Source organism: Cyprinodon variegatus, unplaced genomic scaffold, assembly GCF_000732505.1.
Source record: "Cyprinodon variegatus isolate N-32 unplaced genomic scaffold, C_variegatus-1.0 Scaffold17, whole genome shotgun sequence".
In the NCBI taxonomy this organism is placed as follows: domain Eukaryota; kingdom Metazoa; phylum Chordata; class Actinopteri; order Cyprinodontiformes; family Cyprinodontidae; genus Cyprinodon; species Cyprinodon variegatus.
This window is the reverse complement of record NW_015150470.1, coordinates 185,406-203,818: the sequence shown is the minus strand read 5'-3', so window position 1 is coordinate 203,818 and position 18,413 is coordinate 185,406. Positions and strand designations below refer to the sequence as shown.

The window sequence follows — 18,413 nt, the reverse complement described above, 5'->3', positions numbered from 1 at the left end:
ATTTTATCCTTCAAAAAGCGTTTATATGGTTAAGACCTAAAGATGATCCTCAACAGTATTTTAAACAGAAATTTTTAAAGAAATTGTTTCCCTAATGGTGGTAAAGTTCAGCTAAGGCTTTTAAAGTGATCTGGATGGGAGACTCCTGAACAAGGAGTCTTTGTCTGCAAACTGAACTTAAATGCATCTAAAATGAAATAACAAATATCACTTCTTTCAAATTTTATTTAATGTTAATACCATAAATATACAAAACTGAAACTATTTCACATGCGACAAAAGCCAGACAGGAGTGCATCACCTTTTTACACTTGTTTGATAATGAGGATCAAACATTACAAAATATACAGGTGTCCCTTTACCCATTTGATTCTGTTGAATAACACTGTCACAGGCCCAAATAAAAACAAAAAAAAACAAAAAAGAAAACTGTTTTGTGTCAGTAGACTTCTAAAACGGATTATTCTGTACATTAGAACCAGTTTGCCAAACACTTAAAAAAATTACCCACTGTGGCAAGGCTTCATATAGTACTTAAAAAGTATAAATACATGGTAATAATGTGGGTTTATGTAGCAGAGTATTGTAATAACTTAAGGTAAAACTGAAGGGTGCACATCACAAAGCAACGACTGGATAAAACAAAACAGTTCTATGAACATTTGGTAGTTTATCACAGCTTTTCAGGACATAAAATAACACTTCAGATTAATTCTTCCATTCCAATCGTTTACACTCAGTCTCATAAAACACACGCATGTTTGCAGGGCTGATCTGCAAAGTCAAACATTTCTACAGCCTAGCTGTCGCGTTAACCTTGTCATTACAAAAATCACACAGGCAAATTAAAAAATAAAATGCAAACAGCTTAAATAACGTAACATAAATTAACACATTATTTGCACTAACTTTGATGTAAAATGAGAAATGCTTCATGTATAGAAAAATAACTCCAAACAAAAAGCAATACTGCCAAGATTTGAGCTTATTTTAGACCTCAATGTTCTAACATTTACTTCTGGGAGTATTTAATATTTTGCACAGCGGTTATCATTCATCTATCATGCACATCTTCAGACGATCACGTTCACTATGTGAAGTGCCTAAGCACGACAGAAGGATAAAAACGCAGATCCATGTTTCACTCTGGTGACAGTAGTCTGTACAACTTTAGTGTGAATAAAGACGTGTTGATGGCACAGAGTATGCATCAGGTTCAGTCCCCTCTTCTTTTAGGGTTTATTCTGGGTACTAATTTTCTACTGCCTGTAATTCAACACAGACAGAGAAACATCAGCTCAAATGATGGACTGTTAGCCTATGTAGTGTACATGAAAACAGTTTCAGGTTTCTTTTTTCATTTTAACATATGTGCAGGTTAGTCTTATGAAATAAAATAAAAAAATTCTCCTGAGAGAAAAGGCATTTCAGTTCTCTCCATACTTGTTTTTTTTCTTCTTTTTTTCTAATAGGAAAGCAAGAGCCCAGGATCAAGCGACTCTAAGGTTATTAGCAGCGTTAGTTGTCTAACAAGTGAGAACAGATACAAAAACGACTGAGGGTCACATACTGTAGTAATGAGTTAATGCCATCGAAAAAAAATGAAGGGGTACATTGGTTTCTGTTGGAACTTACCCACTTTGAATACACCTGGATATTTCAACCACGACTTGAATTACAGTAATACACTTTTTTTTGCAGAAAATGGAGATGTTCCCCCAACAAGCAACCCGTGGAGCCTGATAGAAGGAAATGAAGTTGAAGATGGCAACAAAGATTTTGTCTGTAATTTCTGTTTAGCATGCCTATTGCCATCATGCTGTATAGGTAGGGTAAGGAGTTGAATCAGCCGAACAAAAGAAGCACACAGAGCAGAACTGAGAGTTATAACTGGGACATGACTTAAGTAATATAATTTTGAAATGCTTTTTCATATATTAAGAATGTTATCACCTTGCTACATCTAGCAAACATTACCTTTAAGTCCTAAATGTCCCATTACTTGCTCAAAATATATAGTATTGCACTGAAATCCATCTGTAAAAAAAAAAAAAAAAAGCGAAAATGAAATTAACTGTGTGCAAAAAGATTCTAACAACTCATAACTCTAACACTGAATTGATCCAGCGGGTAGCTGTTCGGAGGTCATCACCACAACAAATTGGGCTAGAGCGTCTGTGTCATCTGCCTCATCTAGGATCGTCTCAAAGGGCACAAAAGGACGAGGAAAGAACCAAAGTGGATAACAGTGCAGAATCAGATCGCTCACTACACACATTTAAAGCCCAGCTTTAATCGCTTTGTTGACATGACAGGACAGTGACCTGATAGGGTGAATTCCATAGTGTCTTCACTGATGTTAGGTTTTAGGTGAAGATGATCGACTCTGGTAACTCGTCTGTTATTTTGCTTCGCACCTCAGAAGATAAATGTGCAGGGGAAACATTCATAAATATGCTCTATTGAATCTGAGAGGCACCGGGACCAGAGTTCAGCGCCTCCATGTAGTTGTTTTTGTGTGTGTTTTGTTATATTCGTGAGCATCTGTGCCTGGAACATGTTTATGGATGAGGTTTGAAGGCCCCGCGAGCAGCATTGGTTGCAGCATTAGCAGCAGCGTTGGCAGCTGCAGTCTGAACGGTCTTGTTTGACATGACGCCGGTCGCAAACTCCTGTTGAGCCTTCTCAAAGCTGGCACCAGTGGTTCGATACAGTGCATGAACCTAGAAAAGGCAGAGATAAGCACAGTTATAAGTCTCTGGATGTTTTACATGCTATCCACAATGAAATGAAACTGAAACCAGAGAGAGACAGAAGTGCATTGTGCTTAAAATTGGATTTTTAGATAATCTAAAATGAACCACCTGTGGAATGAAATATTTTTTTAGCACACTCTGCACAACACTTTTAAAATAACAGGTTTGTTCTTGTAATCTTGGGACTCTTAATTTTATGTTCATCAAAGAGAAAGACTGGAGAAAGTAAATGTCCCTAGCACCTTAAAGTAAAAGTCTAAACACTTTGTGTCCAGGGTGTGTGGGGTCTGCAGAGACGTTAGCTGCCATCTGTGTGTCATTTAATCATTTAATGAAAGCTACCACGATGATTCGTCTATCATTTAATTAGCATATTTGAGAAGTACTCTGAAGTATTAGATGTCACATATAGGACCCTTTGCTGATCACTTATTTTTTATGAAAACTTTTATGATTTATAGAGATTAAATTTCCAAACACCTAAAAAAAATCCTAATTAAGAAGATATTTTAAACAGTGTGACAATTCTAAATGGCAATCTTGTTACCTTTTTAAACATTATGAGCGAGCCCACGGACAGCGCAGTGAAGAGAGCTGCAATCAGTAACATGATGATGCCAACTGGGATGCTGGTGTTTAGACCAGTTAGCGCTGCAATCCAGCCACTGGCAAAAACCAAACCAAAGACAGCTTTAAGGAACTCTGTAAACAGTCAGAGAGACAGATCAGTGATGGCACAACATACTTACCATGTTCCCCAGCCTGTTATGCCAATAGATTGTAGAACATGGACTCCAAACTGACAAATGTAGATGAAGAAGAAGACAAAGAAGCGGAACGAACTGTCACTCCTGAAGTGAGAAGAAGACAGGAGCTGTTAGGAAATAATTCATATTGAAACATTAAGTATTATGACATATTATCTTGCTTACCTGAAGGCCCCATAAAGTGGTCTGTACCAGCAGATGAAAGAACAAGGGGTGAAGAGAAGAAACCAGAGCATGGACAGGCCAAAATCCACACCACGATTGGCATCCACAATGAACCATGCCAGGCAGCCAAACATGTTCACAAAAAGTGTACCTGCATGAACTGGTATGTCACATCACACAAACTTTAGCAAGAACTGAAAAGAGTAAGATATACTTACAGCATTATTCAGTTGTTAGAACTAGTTTTAACCCTATGTGTATAAGAACACTTTGAAGGAAGTTACTAAATTGAATTTTTACATCCTGTATTGTGGTGAGGTTGATGGTCAACTTACACATCCAAAGGTTGTACATGATCTTGACGGTCTTTTGGAACTCTATAGGAATGTCAACAGCAATATCATGATAGAAACATGGACCAACAGGAAACTTTTCTGGTAGTGGAGGCCAGTTGTTCTTTCGGCCTGTATGAGCAAAGCAGACAGTGTTTTGATAATTAATATTACTTTATGTCAAATAACATTTCATTTTATGATTTATGAGGCATATGAAGGCTAATCTGGGTAATGGCCGAAAGGACAAGATCGCGAATACAAGCGGCCGAGATGAGTTTCCTTCGCAGGGGGGCTGGGCACACCCTTAAAGGCTGGTTATACTCCCGCAGCAGTGTGTCGCAGGTATGACGCAGATATTTTTGATTTATGCCCGATATTGAAGCGTGGTCTGCACTGTTATTCCATGCCACAATGCAAGAGGGGCAATCACGAACTAGCTGTGGGTCTAGATACGGCCGAGGTGGTGAGGAAGTGGAAAAACGCAAGGGGCAAGTTTGTGCGAAAACGGAGAGACAACTGGGTGAAAAAGAGCAGGATCCAGGTGGAAAAAGGGTCCCAACGTTCTCGCGCACCTCGGTCTTCAACAAACAAAACAAGCCGGTAAGGTACCAAACAGGAAATACGCATAGAGTAGAACGGATGTAGATAACTGTGACACACAGGCAGACGACCTGGTTTCTGAGGATAAACCAGCCTTAAGAGATCTGGTGAGGAGCTCAGTTACCCGGGAGGAGCTCGGAGTAGAGTCGTTGCTCCTCCACGTCGAAAGGTACCAGCTGAGGTGGCTCGGGCATCTATTCCGGATGCCTCATGGTTGCCTCCCTCGGGAGGTGTCCCAGGCATGTTCTATTGGGAGGAGGCCTCGTGGAAGGCCCTGGACATGCTGGAGGGACTATGTCTCTGAGCTTGCCTGGTGTCGCCCCGGGGTCCCCCCCGAGCAGTTGGAGGCATTGTTTGTGGAAGTCTGGGCATCTCCACTTAGACTGCTACCTCCGTGACCCAGCCCCCGATAAGGCGGAAGAAAATGGATAGATGGATAAATACTAATGTGTTTTAAAAGAATGAGACCTAAAACTTTTATTCAAATTTCTAAAAGACAAAATTCTAGCTTTTTTTAAGCAAACATTATTTCTGAGATATCGAGGTGGTCAAACATAGATAGACGAAATACAGCTAAATTTCAATGAACAGCTCAGTCAGCAAATTCTTTTTAATTAGTTTGGTTTTAAAATCAAAATGTTAATTCAACCCTGTCTTTTTTTTCTTGTAATGGCAATGCAACTGAAAAAAAAATTATCTGAAGTGTACAGTTAATGAAAATGTATATTTTGAATTAGATTGTAATTTTTCTGAATACATTTCTAATCTACACATATTCACTAATAGAACATCATAACAGATTTGGAGTAACAATTAGGACTATAATAAACTAAATTAAATACCAAATTCTTTTAAGTGCATGGCAGACTGTGATGAGTCTCCTTATAGACCCCCAAAAAACCAAACCAAACAAAAACAAAACATGATAACTCATGCTCTAGAAATTTATAGCTTCTAATAACTGATTAAACACGTTAAATCTATGTGATCAACGTAGGGTTTTTTTGATACAACTTTCTTATTTCTGATGCGATACCAATATTGCAACTTCAGGCATTTAACGATACTGATATTAATCGATATCACATCAGAATAAATCATACCTTTGCCACTCATTTTGTAGTGTGTAATGTTAAAAAAGGTTGATCAAGTGATATTACTCAAATAGAGAATAACTCAACTACTATTGGTATGAGAATAATTGAACCAATTATCATTAACCAACAGATTAAAAAAAACTTTAAACAGAATCAGATGGAAGCAGGGGTGTTTCTAACAGCTTGCTTATACCAGAGATTTAGATGCAGGCAAAATTACACCTTATTAAATACATTTTGGGGGTGATAACCAATGTATCTCTTATCACCTAAAAGCTTATTATCAATAGAAGCTAAGGATACTTGTCTAAATAAACAGAGCTAAGATACATTTTAGGAATGTGTACCCCTAATAGAGAGCGTTATTTAAACTTATTTCCCAAGTCTAAAGCAAAGTAAATATTTTTTTAATTGCAGAATTACTTGTACGCTGAATAACTTTAATGAAATAAGATCTGATCACTAAGGGCAGTTTCAGCTGCAAGGAAAATAAATGGATGAGTGATGGAAATCTGAATAACCTCCTGCAACTCCATGGGACTGCAACTCTCTTTCCCGACGATCAAGTTCTGCAGCTTTCTTCTCCAGCTCCTCCTGTCTTCTCAACAACTCAGCCTGAGCACGAGCTTGGTCCTGGAAGACAGAGAAAAGCCTGTATGATTCACACCTGAAAGCTGCAACCTACTTAAAATAATACAATTATTTACACCATCTTTAATTTTGGTAAATGTTATGTTAGTTTGGAAAAGGAGTAGAAAAGCACATCTCTGTTAGTATTAACCTATCTTTAAGAACGACATCTGATAATTAAAGGTAAAAAAAAAAGGGGAAGTCGATAAACCTAAATCACTGTTCTGTGATAAATAGAAACATCAGATTAAAGACTGTACCTCGTTATGTTGCGGCTGGGTCATCAGAAAACACAAAAGTATATAAAGAACAACAAGGAAAATTAATCAAATGAATAGATGGAGGTTCTGTTGTGTGAAAAGATACACATGTAGGATTTTAAGTTAAATAAATAATCAGATGATTACCATTGCAATGTGGTTTTAACTATGGAGGACTTTATTCATCTTAAGAGGCAAAAGAACAATATGATTGTTTAAATTGTAGAGGAGACATAACTTAATGAGATGAATGGTCATTATCTCTTAACTTGATTGCAAATGAGAGAAGAACAAAGTTCTTTCTTTATTCGAAGCCAAATAAAAAATGACTTATGTAAAATTGTGCTATTATTAAAACACATGATCAGGGCGGGGGAACATAGAGTCCTCCATTATCTTTGGCAACCCTGCTAAAGAAAAAGCGGCTTACAATAAATATATCTATATACATTTATCTATTAGTGAGTGATGAATTATTTATCTATTGCAGTGAAAGTAAAGAAATACAGCTGTGGCTCAGAGCATAGCAGTGATGATGTTATGGGATTACCTGAGTCTGGTGTTGTGAATAAGCTGGAGGCTCTTCTGTAGGCTTCATGATGGCAGGTTGCGTGTTTTGGGAAGGGGCAGGTGTAGGTTTGGGAGCATTTCCAGGTGCCGCCTGCAGACCAGCAAAAGACATCCACAATGTCACCTATGCAACTGAATATTACCGCAAAATATTATGTCATTTTACCTTCAGATTGAAAGACAGGGGAAAGACAGGAGTAAACTAGGTTACTCTAAAATACAGACACACACACTCTCATGCACAATCTGAAGCTAACCGTTCTAGCGTCTGTGAAGGGATTATATTCTTCCAGACCACCAGGAGGGGCAGACCGTGTCACCTGGGTCACCGAAGGATCCTACAAGGTACAAAGGTTCAAACAGGAGTTAAGGGAGGGAATCTACTTCTTCTAAAAGATAACCCAAAAAAAACTAAAATCCTAGCAAATACACTTGTTTGGGTGCTCCTCTAGGCGTAGGTCAACATCTTCACCAAACAGAAATTAGATTATTATAATGCACTGATCCACATTTTTTCCCTTCTGAACTAATTCTGAGACTTCAATTTGGAGATCAGAAGAAACCCTAACACCAGAGCTCTGTTTGCTTTAATGTATTCATCATTAGTATTAACTTTTCAAGAGGCGCTGTCATAAACTAATTTCTGCAAGCATGCTATGTTTTATGTACGCATATATATCAAAAGGCAACTTGAGATTAGTATATGTGAGAAACAAAGTCATGTTAACAGGACAAACTCCAAACCTGAAAACAAATGTGCAACTGTGAAGCTCCAAATTAATTGCATTTATTAAATTAAAGACAAAGGCTATTAAGGGTTGACTTTACAGTTGTTTAACATAATTTTAACCTTTCTTAAATGTATTACAAAATTAATTGGATAGGATCTCCCCCTATCGATCGGGTCGATTTTCACTGATAGCCAATGTGGAATTTTCTAGAATATTAAGAGCAATACTAATATCAATATTGGATCAATGCATCTTTATTATCCACAATAAATGTATATAAATATTTGTGTAACTGCAACCGCTATAAGTGCTAAAAATATTTAATTAAAATACAGTTGGCTTTGACGCACAAACATAGTTAAACAAAAAAATACTCCATTTCTTTTTATTCATTTAACAATATAATCTGCTAGTTTATGCTTTTCAAGGGCAAATAGTCTAAAATTATTCAGAGGAACATTTACATGCAAATTATGTTCATTTATGCTGAAATTTCCTATAGAATTTAACTATAATTTGTACGGCAAAAATCAAAACTTTTGTTTCATTTAGTATATCTTAGTTGTTGAGTTTGGGCTAAGTCTAACTTAAGTAACATTTATTGTGCATTTACATTAGTGGCTTCAACTAAAATAGATAATTAACAAATATGCATGATCAAAAACATGTTTGAAGTTAAACAATATCACTTATGTTAAGTCAAAGGTTTTCAAATATTTTATTATAGTTTGGCCATTTAATTCAGCCCAAGGAGGACAATAATTATTTATAGGTAAATTAAACAATCTTTATTTATTTAGAAAAAAAAATTTCCCTAAAGGTCCATCTTTTAAAACAGTGGAAAGCATCACGACAACGATTCATGAGGTTTAAAAGGTTTTTTAATTATCTACGAGATGTAAATGGTCAATTGTTTATTTAAACTTTTTTGCTAATTTATATGATCCAGTTACAAAGCTTGTTAGATGCTTGATAGATATATAACATTAAAATAAACGCTAAAATAAATCCTGTCGACACCACAGGTGCTTATGTGTCCAGAGGATTGCTGTGTGTAATAATCTCGTTAATAAAATCGCTTGAGCTTAATTGCATCTCTGCTCTTCCAGTTGTTACGGCCTACCTCCCATCTACAATTGGAGAAAAAAAAATGTTGCAACGGACATTAAACTTAAATAAAGATGAGAAATAAGATTCTCCTCTAAAAAAAGTAGCTTTATGCAAATATTTACAGGCGACGGTTAAAGCTACTTTACACAGCTAGCATACATATACAACTGCAGATGTTATTACGTTATTTACGGCAATATCGCCTGAGATATAACTTTATAACGTATCTTAAACCATTATATTATCATTAAATAAGATAGCATTTGACACTCCTGGAGGAGCTTCTTGTCTGTCTAGCTTATTAGCCTTGGTGCTAAGGTAAATAATGTGGGCTCAATGGGCAGCAACCATGCTAGCCATGTTAGCTACCTGGAAGGGATTGCTGAAATCCGGGTCTGCAAACGGATTACTGTCAAAATCAGACATCGTATCGCCTTTCTAACGACTGTCTTCTTTACTAGAGAAACCCCCAATCCTCCAGGAAAGGTTTCGCCTCGGATTCAAATTCCCTTATTGTTGTTGGCAGCCCTCTTTGCCTCCTCCTGAAGATGGAGAGCTCTCGATTAGCAAGTTAGCCAGTAGCAGAAAAATGGCAGCAGCTGAGAGGATGCTGATAAACAGCGTCACGGAGTCAGACAGCATCACAATGCCTGGACCATCTGAGCAGGTTCACCACATGGGAACCATAGAGAGCAAGTTTGCAAAAAGGTCCATAGGACGTTTATTCTTTGTGTATTTTGTTTTCTGCCTATTTGATCATACTAGCCAGAATGCCAGTTCATTTAAGGTCAGCATTCTATGATTTTGTTTCTACAATAGTTTCCTAAATTATGATGAAGATATTCCCCCTATACACACACAAAATGCACAGTAGGGCCCTATGCATTGTTTTTTTCCTTACATATACTTTTTTTCTTCATCTAGGGCCACTGAAAAAATAAAAAAGTTAACTGATTTTTTTATTTTATTTCAGTTTAATATGGGGAAAAAAGTCAGAAACCTGACATTAAAGTCAAAATTCTGAAATTAAAGTCAGAATTCTGAGAAATAAGTCAGAATTCTGAGGAAAAAAATCAGAAACCTGACATTAAAGTCAGAATTCTGAAATTAAAGTCAGAATTCTGAGAAATAAGTCAGAATTCTGAGGAAAAAAAATCAGACATCTGAGATTAAAGTCAGAATTCTGAGAAAAAAGTCAGAATTCTGTGATTAAAGTCAGAATTCTGAGAAAAAAGTCAGAAATCTGAGATTAAAGTCAAAATTCTGTGATTAAGTCAGAATCCCGAGAAACAGTCAGAAATCTAAGATTAAAGTCAAAATTCTGTGATTAAAGTCAGAATTCTGAGAAAAAAGTCAGAATTCTAAGATTAAGGTCAGAGTTCTGTGATTAAAGTCAGAATTCTGAATTTTATACCATATTAAACTGAAATAAATAAGTTATTTTTTTTCGTACATTTCTTTCTAAAACATATTTGAAAAAGATTCTGGGTTCAAGAAAAGAATCATGAAAAATATAACCTAAATTCATAGAGAGCACCTATAATTCATCTGGGAGGCCTACAGATTAGAGTTTAAAGCGTAGGGGTGTTGTTACGATTTTTGCCTTCGAAGTGAATCAGATGGTTTCATTATCTCTACCAGAAAATTCTCAAGGATGATGTTCAACCACTATCACTCTGTTGTCAGAGCACAATGGTATTCAGCACAAAAGAACAAGCATTCAAGTCATAATACTAAGCCCCACATCACCATAAACAGGCTGTTTATACTCAAAAACTCTACCATCTTTTAGTAGGCAGTGACTATTACATTTGTGGGAAGCTTATTATGTTTGAGGGATTATACATTAAATGCTGCATATTTTTACTATGTTCAGTTGTTTTATTACATTTGTGGGTATTGTTACTCTTTCAGTCTAAAAACATGACTGTTAGGTTGATTGGCTTCTCTAAATTGTCCTTAGGTGTGAGTGTGTGCATGAATGGTTGTTAGTCCTGTGTGTCTCTGTGTTGCCCTGCGATGGACTGGTGACCTGTCCAGGGTGTACCCCGCCTCTTGCCCGTTGACTGCTGGAGATAGGCACCAGCACCCCTCGTGACCCCACTTGGGACAAGCGTGTAAGAAAATGGATGGATGGATGGATATTCTGATTGTTTCTGGTCATAATTTGTATTATTATGATTAGGATGAAATGTATTTCAGATATCATAAATACATATTCAGTCAAGCTGATATATGTCTAAATGGCCACTTTTTTAGGTATACAAAACTTTATTAAATTAATTAAAATAATTTCTGTTTCTGCAAAATGTCTTTTAGGAAATCTATTGTTACAGTTGCAACTAGAAATGTGATTTTAGCAGCTGATGATGATGACTTTTCAAAGTTGTAATGCACACGCTCAACTTTGAGTGAACCTACTCACACCAGCTGTTGTGAAACAAAACAAAAAAAAATAATTTCCATCCTTAGGCTAGGTCAATATAGAGTTGAGGATTTAAGTCTGAGTTTGTTAAATCTGCTTTGTTAAATCGGTCTCTGAAAAACATGTAGATTGTTAACCTGAGCATAGAGTTAATGACATTGTCTTTTTGATTTCTCTGTCATCCAATCATTGTCACAAAATGTTCAGAGTAATTGACTTCAACACTGTAACAAACAACTGATGACACAGAGAAAAAACAGGAAAGAGCATATTTTTGTCCTCCTTGCTTGTCACAATCATCATACCCTCAGCTATTCTTGCAGGGTTGTAAAGAGGGGTAGTTAATCTCAGGGCAATGAAGAGATACATTTTTCATTGTTTTTGCAATATCCGTCATCCTGTGTGTCTCGGGGATATATTTATAAAAGCACTCTACAGCCTATATGCACACTGCAAGAAAAAACAACCAAACAGAATTCAGGGAGCACAGTAATAACATTTTCATAAAAATTATTGTTTTTTTAAATTCAAAAAGCTCAAATAATGTTTAAAGACAAAAACAATTTATTGTCAAGAAACATCCTGGGCAGATTCACTAAAACAAGGAGGGTACAATGCAAGGTTATATATGCATATATTGTGAAACAGATATATTTTAAAATATGTATATTTGAAATGGGGTATAACGAAAAGGAGGAATAAAATGAACTATATCACATATTTATTTGTTCAAAATGCATTTTATTAATTCCTTCATTATTCAAATATATTAAATTCATTACAATGTAGAAAAGATTAGTAATAATATAGATAGGAGTGAAAATAATTGAAGAATTGTGGAGGAGTTGCAATGATGATAGTAACAGCAGACCGATTTTGCCCTGGTCACAAAAAACGTATTCAATAAGACTTCAGAGAACAGCAGTAAGTTGGCTGTTTTGATAGACCAGGGATAAAAATGAAAGTCATCGAGGATACAGTATACAGACTCCTAGAAATGTAATACTTGCTCAAAGGCATCAGTCTGCCCTGATGAGCCATTGGAAGGAGTATTTGATATTTTTTGTAGTTCTTCTGTTGTCTCTGGAATGTTCAGTTTCCTCCAGGAATAATAGAGATAATAGAGGGTATTTTTGTTCCCATTTTATTAACGGCTCTCATTCTATTACATACTAACACGAAGATGCAGTCAGGTGTTAGCACCCTATAGAAGGACATTAGAATGAGAGGGACGCCCTTTGGTCCATTCTAATTTTTATAAGAACTTATAAATGGAAGTGCAGATGTTGCTGGGCATGTTCTTAACCCACAAAAGGCCCTTAGAGGAAACCTGGCCCTTAGAGAGATGCTGGTATGGTTCAAGTCCAACATCACAGGAATACAAACAGTCCCAGACTGATAGTGGGTCTCTTCTGTTTAAGCTATCTTTGTGTCTCTTGCTAGAGAAACCAAATAATTTACACTCCTGCACATATAAGGAACATCAAATGGAAGGTGAAGCATTATTTGTCACTACTTTGGGATTTAGTCTGAGCTTAAATCTTGAATGCCGAACAGAATAGATATTTCTATACATCAGACTTATCACGCTCTTCTCGGCAAAAATGAAACTGGTCTGTACTAAACTAGTTGGTGACAAATAATAAACCCCATCAGCCTTTGATTGCAATGGAGGAAGTAAATTCATATGAAAAGTTTTGGGATACTGATACCATAATGGATGAACTGTCATATACAAGTTTCAAAAGACCTTTTGATTTTTTATGGGGCATGATCTATTTTCCCTTTAGGATTAATAAAGTATTTCTGATTTAAATTTGAATAAATTTTAATTGACTGAACAGTTTTAAATATTCCTAATAAGGCAGTCTTTTCAACAATAGACAAGACAATAAAAAGAAATAAAATAAGGGACAGTTCTCTGTCCCCAGTTAATGTGTTCTTGAACACCTATGCCCAAGCCAGAAACAGTTTGTACCTTTGATTTTGTTTGAAGCATCATTGAATAACATAAAAAATAATAATAATCTTTCCTCTTCTGGATTAAAAACACAATGGCCTCCCTCATCTTGACAGGTTGCAGATACCAATTCTGTATTATAATGTATTTGTTCAATGTTTTTGTGTAACTAACTTGTTTTATAGTGCTCCTTATAGGTCTTAAAAATCTCATGCTGGGTTCTAACCTGACTGATAATAGAAAAATCAGTCATTATATTTTAGGTTTTAAATGAAAGAAAAGAACAGACATTTTTTTTTTTTTGAATTATGAAATTGCTGTATGTTAAATAAAAATAAATTGTCTTCTTTATTGAAGCCATTTTGTAAATGTTATAATTTGTAAAGTCATATTCAACCACCATCCCCTGTGTTAAATGAAAGTGATGATTATGGTAATGATGATAATAATGATGAGGACTTTGATATATGAAATGTCAGCAGCTCATTTTTTTACATGAGTGGTCTGAAGAAGCAACCCAGACTGCATTTATTATTTGAAGAATAGTGACCTCAGTCTTTGATGCAGTTCCTTTAACTTTTTGGTTACCCTGTTTATCAACTTGTCCATGAAATAAGTTGTCAAAGGCCTCTTTTGAAAACCTTGCTACTTCTCAAAGGCTCCAAATATTTATCTATTTGCCCTCAATGCCCACTTGGGGGAGCTACAATGCAATTTGTCTCTTCTGCCCACTTTGCAGAATCTTTCCTCATTTGCCATCAATTTATTTTCATTCAAACGAAGGGTGACCATGTGAAGAACATCAGATCAGTTGACAGCCTGTAAATGTGATTTAAACATTTAAGCACCATTTACCCAGATTAAGTTCCAATTGAAGAACAAATGCTATTAGGGTGGAAGTCTTACAGTATGAGATTAAACAATTCCCTTTCTCTGCTGGAATGCTGGTGCTCATTTCTAAACAAAGGCACCACGCCGTTTTGGTTTACAGCAGTCTATCACACCATCATCTAAATGAAACAAACCCAATTTGTGTTAATAAGTTGAATTTGAAACCTGTTGATGTTATTTTTGATATATTTTCCATGTATAATGTTTTGCCTTTATAGCCTCTGGATGAATCAAACTGCACCTTTATTACAATTCACCTACAGCACACAAACTAAATCACAAAAACACACACAAACAGAGAGAAAATGAGCATCGGTTCCTTCCCTAATCTTGTATTAATGGACCCAATCACAGACTCTATGAATAATCAATGGCCAGTGGTCTGCAACTGCAGCCCTGAAACCTTGAGTGAAAGTGAATTTTCCTAATAGGACACAGACACACACACACCTTGAATCACTAATAAGCTCTGCTTTGTGGGTTGAATTTACGTCACATGGTTTGTTTGCTGCAAAATGCGAAAGATAAACAAGCCATGCTAGGTTATGGCAATGTGTGCATGCATCTACTGTATATAGCGCAGTGTGAAAAATAATAATCTTTTTCTTTTCCCTTTCTAACTCTGCTTCTACACATGATACTGTATGGAAACAGCCACTTTCGTTAATAGCTGCTACATGAGTCTCTTAACCGGCTGGTCATGGCCATTTAGAAATGTTCATTAAATTGCAGGCTGGAGTGGATAGTTGCTCTTTTGCTGTCAACTAAAAGGAAGACATAACAAAAACACTGGGGGATTAGAAAAAGAATAGAGGGAAAACAGTGCCTAACAAATTCACACCCATTCAATGTTTTCATGTTTTTTTTATGAAATTAAAACAATGCACTACAGTGTAAATANAGAGACAGAATAGAGGGAAAACAGTGCCTAACAAATTCACACCCATTCAATGTTTTCATGTTTTTTTTATGAAATTAAAACAATGCACTACAGTGTAAATAGTTTAGATTGCATGTGGTGGATAATAAGTGCCAGCAATATATGTTTTTCAAAATGTTTTAAACTACAACTCTGAAAGGTGTGGTTTGAAAATGTAATAACCTCCTTAATCAAGACAATATGTGAATGATTAATCTTTACTTTATTAAAAGCTTAAGTTTAGTCATTTTTTTGGGAAAGTTTCTTTTAAACAAAAACAGTTTTTTTTTATAGAGTCTTATAAGATTTAGGTCTGGACTATAACTGCATGTACATACTTTAATCTGAACCATTCTTTGCAATCTTGCATGGTTGTTGAGTGTTATCCAGCTGGAAGGTGAACCTCAAACCTTTTACAGCTTTTAACCAACATACTCCCAGAATTTTCATACGTTTTTGTTGCACCGATCTAATTATTAAATCTGACCAACACTATCCCGGTGTCTCAACATAGAGACAGTGTTTTCAGAATTTTACTTTTCCACCATATAGTGTTTTGCATGTAATCCAGAGTTCTCCGCATTTGATCAAAACACACTTTTTCTACCATGCCCCAAAATAGATTATTATTATTATTATTTTCTTTTAACAATCAAACAGTCCTACATAATTTAGAACAATTTTGCCAGATTAAGAAAATCCCAACTAATTGTTGTCATTATTAAAGATTCTCCCCACTGAGTTATGAATGTTGGAAACTCCTCCAGAGTTACCATTGATGTCTGAACCTCTTCTTTGATGTTCTCATTGTCTGGCCAATACGTTTTTTTTTTTTACCACACACTTGAAATGATGAATTGAACTGGTGCTGTTTACATATTACAATCTAACCCTAATTGATTTCGTTTTTTTGCAAATGTTTTTGCAATGTTTTTTTATTCTGCTTTTATTTTCCTCTATTTTATTATCTAATTCAAGTAAAGCACTTTTGATTTGCCCATGCACTGAATTGTGTAATATAAATAAAATTGCCTTGCCTTGCCTAAAGGCAGCTGGCAAAACACAATTTTGTTTTAATCATTGTAAAAATAGGCTGAATACATTTATAAACAACACTTTTTTTATGCCAAAAGATAAATGTTGAAATAATTAATTATGTTCCTTTCACTTTACACTCATTCATAGTTTTGTTTTGGCCTATCACATTAAAATCGAAATAAAACATGTAAGTGTGTGGTTGGGTTCCATAGAGGATCACAGATCTGAACAGAACCAAACTTAGGAATTTTAAAGAGCATTCAATTGGATGCTAAGGTTCAGAGATATGTGTGGACATTCTGAAGAAGAGAACTATCTGAAATGTTTGAATGAAAAAATCCAGCTCCTTGCTTTCCTGGGCTTTATTCAGATCTCTGAATTCAGCTTGAGTTGAATCTAGGTTTAAATTGCTAGAATCGATGCCCCTAATGGTAATTCTTTTGATTGATTGATAAAACAGTGTTTTGGATCTTTTGACTGCTCCTTCTGGCAAGCGTGACATAATGTGAAAAGATAAAGGGTGTGAACACTTATCCAATTCACAGTTTGATATTACAGCCAAAGCAAAAAGTCACAGATGCTATAACTACCACATTGCCCTAGATAAGAACCTTGTGTGTAATTAGATCTAATTAAAGTCTATGAGTGTTATTTTAGGGCGCTGAAAGGCTGGATGAGCAGCTCTTGATATTATGGGTTATTAATGCGCCAACATCTGGTAGGGTTCTGGCACTGCTTAAATATGCTGGAAAATTCGGTATGCAACTCATTCTATGGTGCTAAGATAAAATCCAGCAATTTCAAGTCGCTCTCTTGCCTAAGATACAGATATATAAAGTGTTGGTTTGTGCGACTGTATGTGTTGTGTGTTTGCTAGTGAGATTGTTTGCGCTGATGACCAGTCAGAACACATTACACACGCCGCCGAGGGAAGCAGCCCTCTGTCAGTGGAAAAGCAATTGATTCTCCATTTCCATATTAATGAGCAGATTTGTTAAGAGCCTGCTGGAGAGGAAGAAAATAACTGGGTCTTCATAGGGCACGACATTTATAAATAAAGCTGATGCAGAGAAAAAATGGAAATTAAACCTTTTAGTTTAATAAATTTGAGGCGTCCGCAGCAAAGCGAACGATTTGCATTTCCATTTGTGGCCAAATAATGAGTGTGCAGGGCCATGATGAGCCTGCTCACGCTGCTTTTGGGTCTCAGATAGTCAGACAATCACTCCAGCGTGCAGCCCGCCACCTCAATGTCATTAGCCGGGGCCGGTTGCCTCTGCTTCTCAGCTTTCTGAGATTATGTAGAGAACTAGAGATTCTTATTGTCACTTTGAAAGAGGAATAGGTTGGACTGAAGGCACAATCCACCAACTCAGATGTGTCTCCATCTTTTTTGCCGTATAGCTATTCAGGTTCTTCCATACATGCAGATGTCACTTTAAATTTTGTTGTTGTTTTTGTGCTAAAGCAATGTGTCAGAAACCTTGTCTCTTTCATAAACGCTTGCTTTCTGATGCGCACATATAGACACATGCACACATTCACACACACACAAACACACAAAGCATCTCTGATTGAATTTATTGGGGAATGGATGTTGACTAGACCACTCCAAGTGGGCTAGATTGTTGTTGTTCCCAGATTGACAGACAGACCCAGAGAGGCTGATTGAAAGTGCCTTTTAGCTTGCTCTCACTGTATATTTGATTTGGCAAAATGGAAGGGGAGTCCAGTCTTTTCCCAGGATGCAAACGCAAACCCTTGTGTTTGTGTGGGGAACGTTTTGTGTGTTTTCTGTGCATGGTAACTTGTGGAGGCTTTTGTAAATATTGCATAAAACATACCCTTTCAGGTATTAATTGAATAATGCAGTGCTCCTCACATCAGCCATGAAGTGGGCCACTCATGCTGCGGCCTACGCTGCTCTTCCCGTCTGTGAATTGACTTGATTTATCCATGTTGCTTCAGTCAATGGATTTCGGTTGTTCCAAATATTTGACATAAACATGCAAAGAGCAGAGGCGTGCACTCATAAAATCAGCTTCTAGAACATTGTTTTGCAACCAAAAAGAGGCAACGGGGGTGGGGGATGTGTCACATGGCTTGGCATGTTAACAGCATGTGAAACTTCACTTTAGTGGTGATGTATTAAAAATGAG

At 36.3% G+C, this 18,413-nt stretch overlaps 1 protein-coding gene across 2 annotated transcripts; it reads right to left on the bottom strand.

The window, feature by feature from the left end:
• Positions 1–2,060: 2,060 nt before the first annotated feature.
• LOC107092572 (secretory carrier-associated membrane protein 1-like) lies at positions 2,061–9,629 on the bottom strand. 2 transcript variants are annotated; one of them, XM_015387124.1, is made up of 10 exons: positions 9,391–9,629; positions 7,438–7,518; positions 7,161–7,271; positions 6,611–6,625; positions 6,242–6,353; positions 4,024–4,152; positions 3,689–3,848; positions 3,506–3,607; positions 3,304–3,421; positions 2,061–2,723 (listed from the first exon to the last, which is right to left on the bottom strand). In XM_015387124.1, exons 1-10 carry the CDS (start codon positions 9,445–9,447, stop codon positions 2,562–2,564), a joined length of 1,047 nt encoding a protein of 348 aa, XP_015242610.1. In that variant the 5' UTR covers positions 9,448–9,629; the 3' UTR covers positions 2,061–2,561. The 2 variants fall into 2 exon arrangements, with proteins under 2 accessions (XP_015242610.1, XP_015242621.1); XM_015387135.1 differs by lacking the exon at positions 6,611–6,625 and having other exon boundaries at positions 9,391–9,626.
• Positions 9,630–18,413: the final 8,784 nt, after the last annotated feature.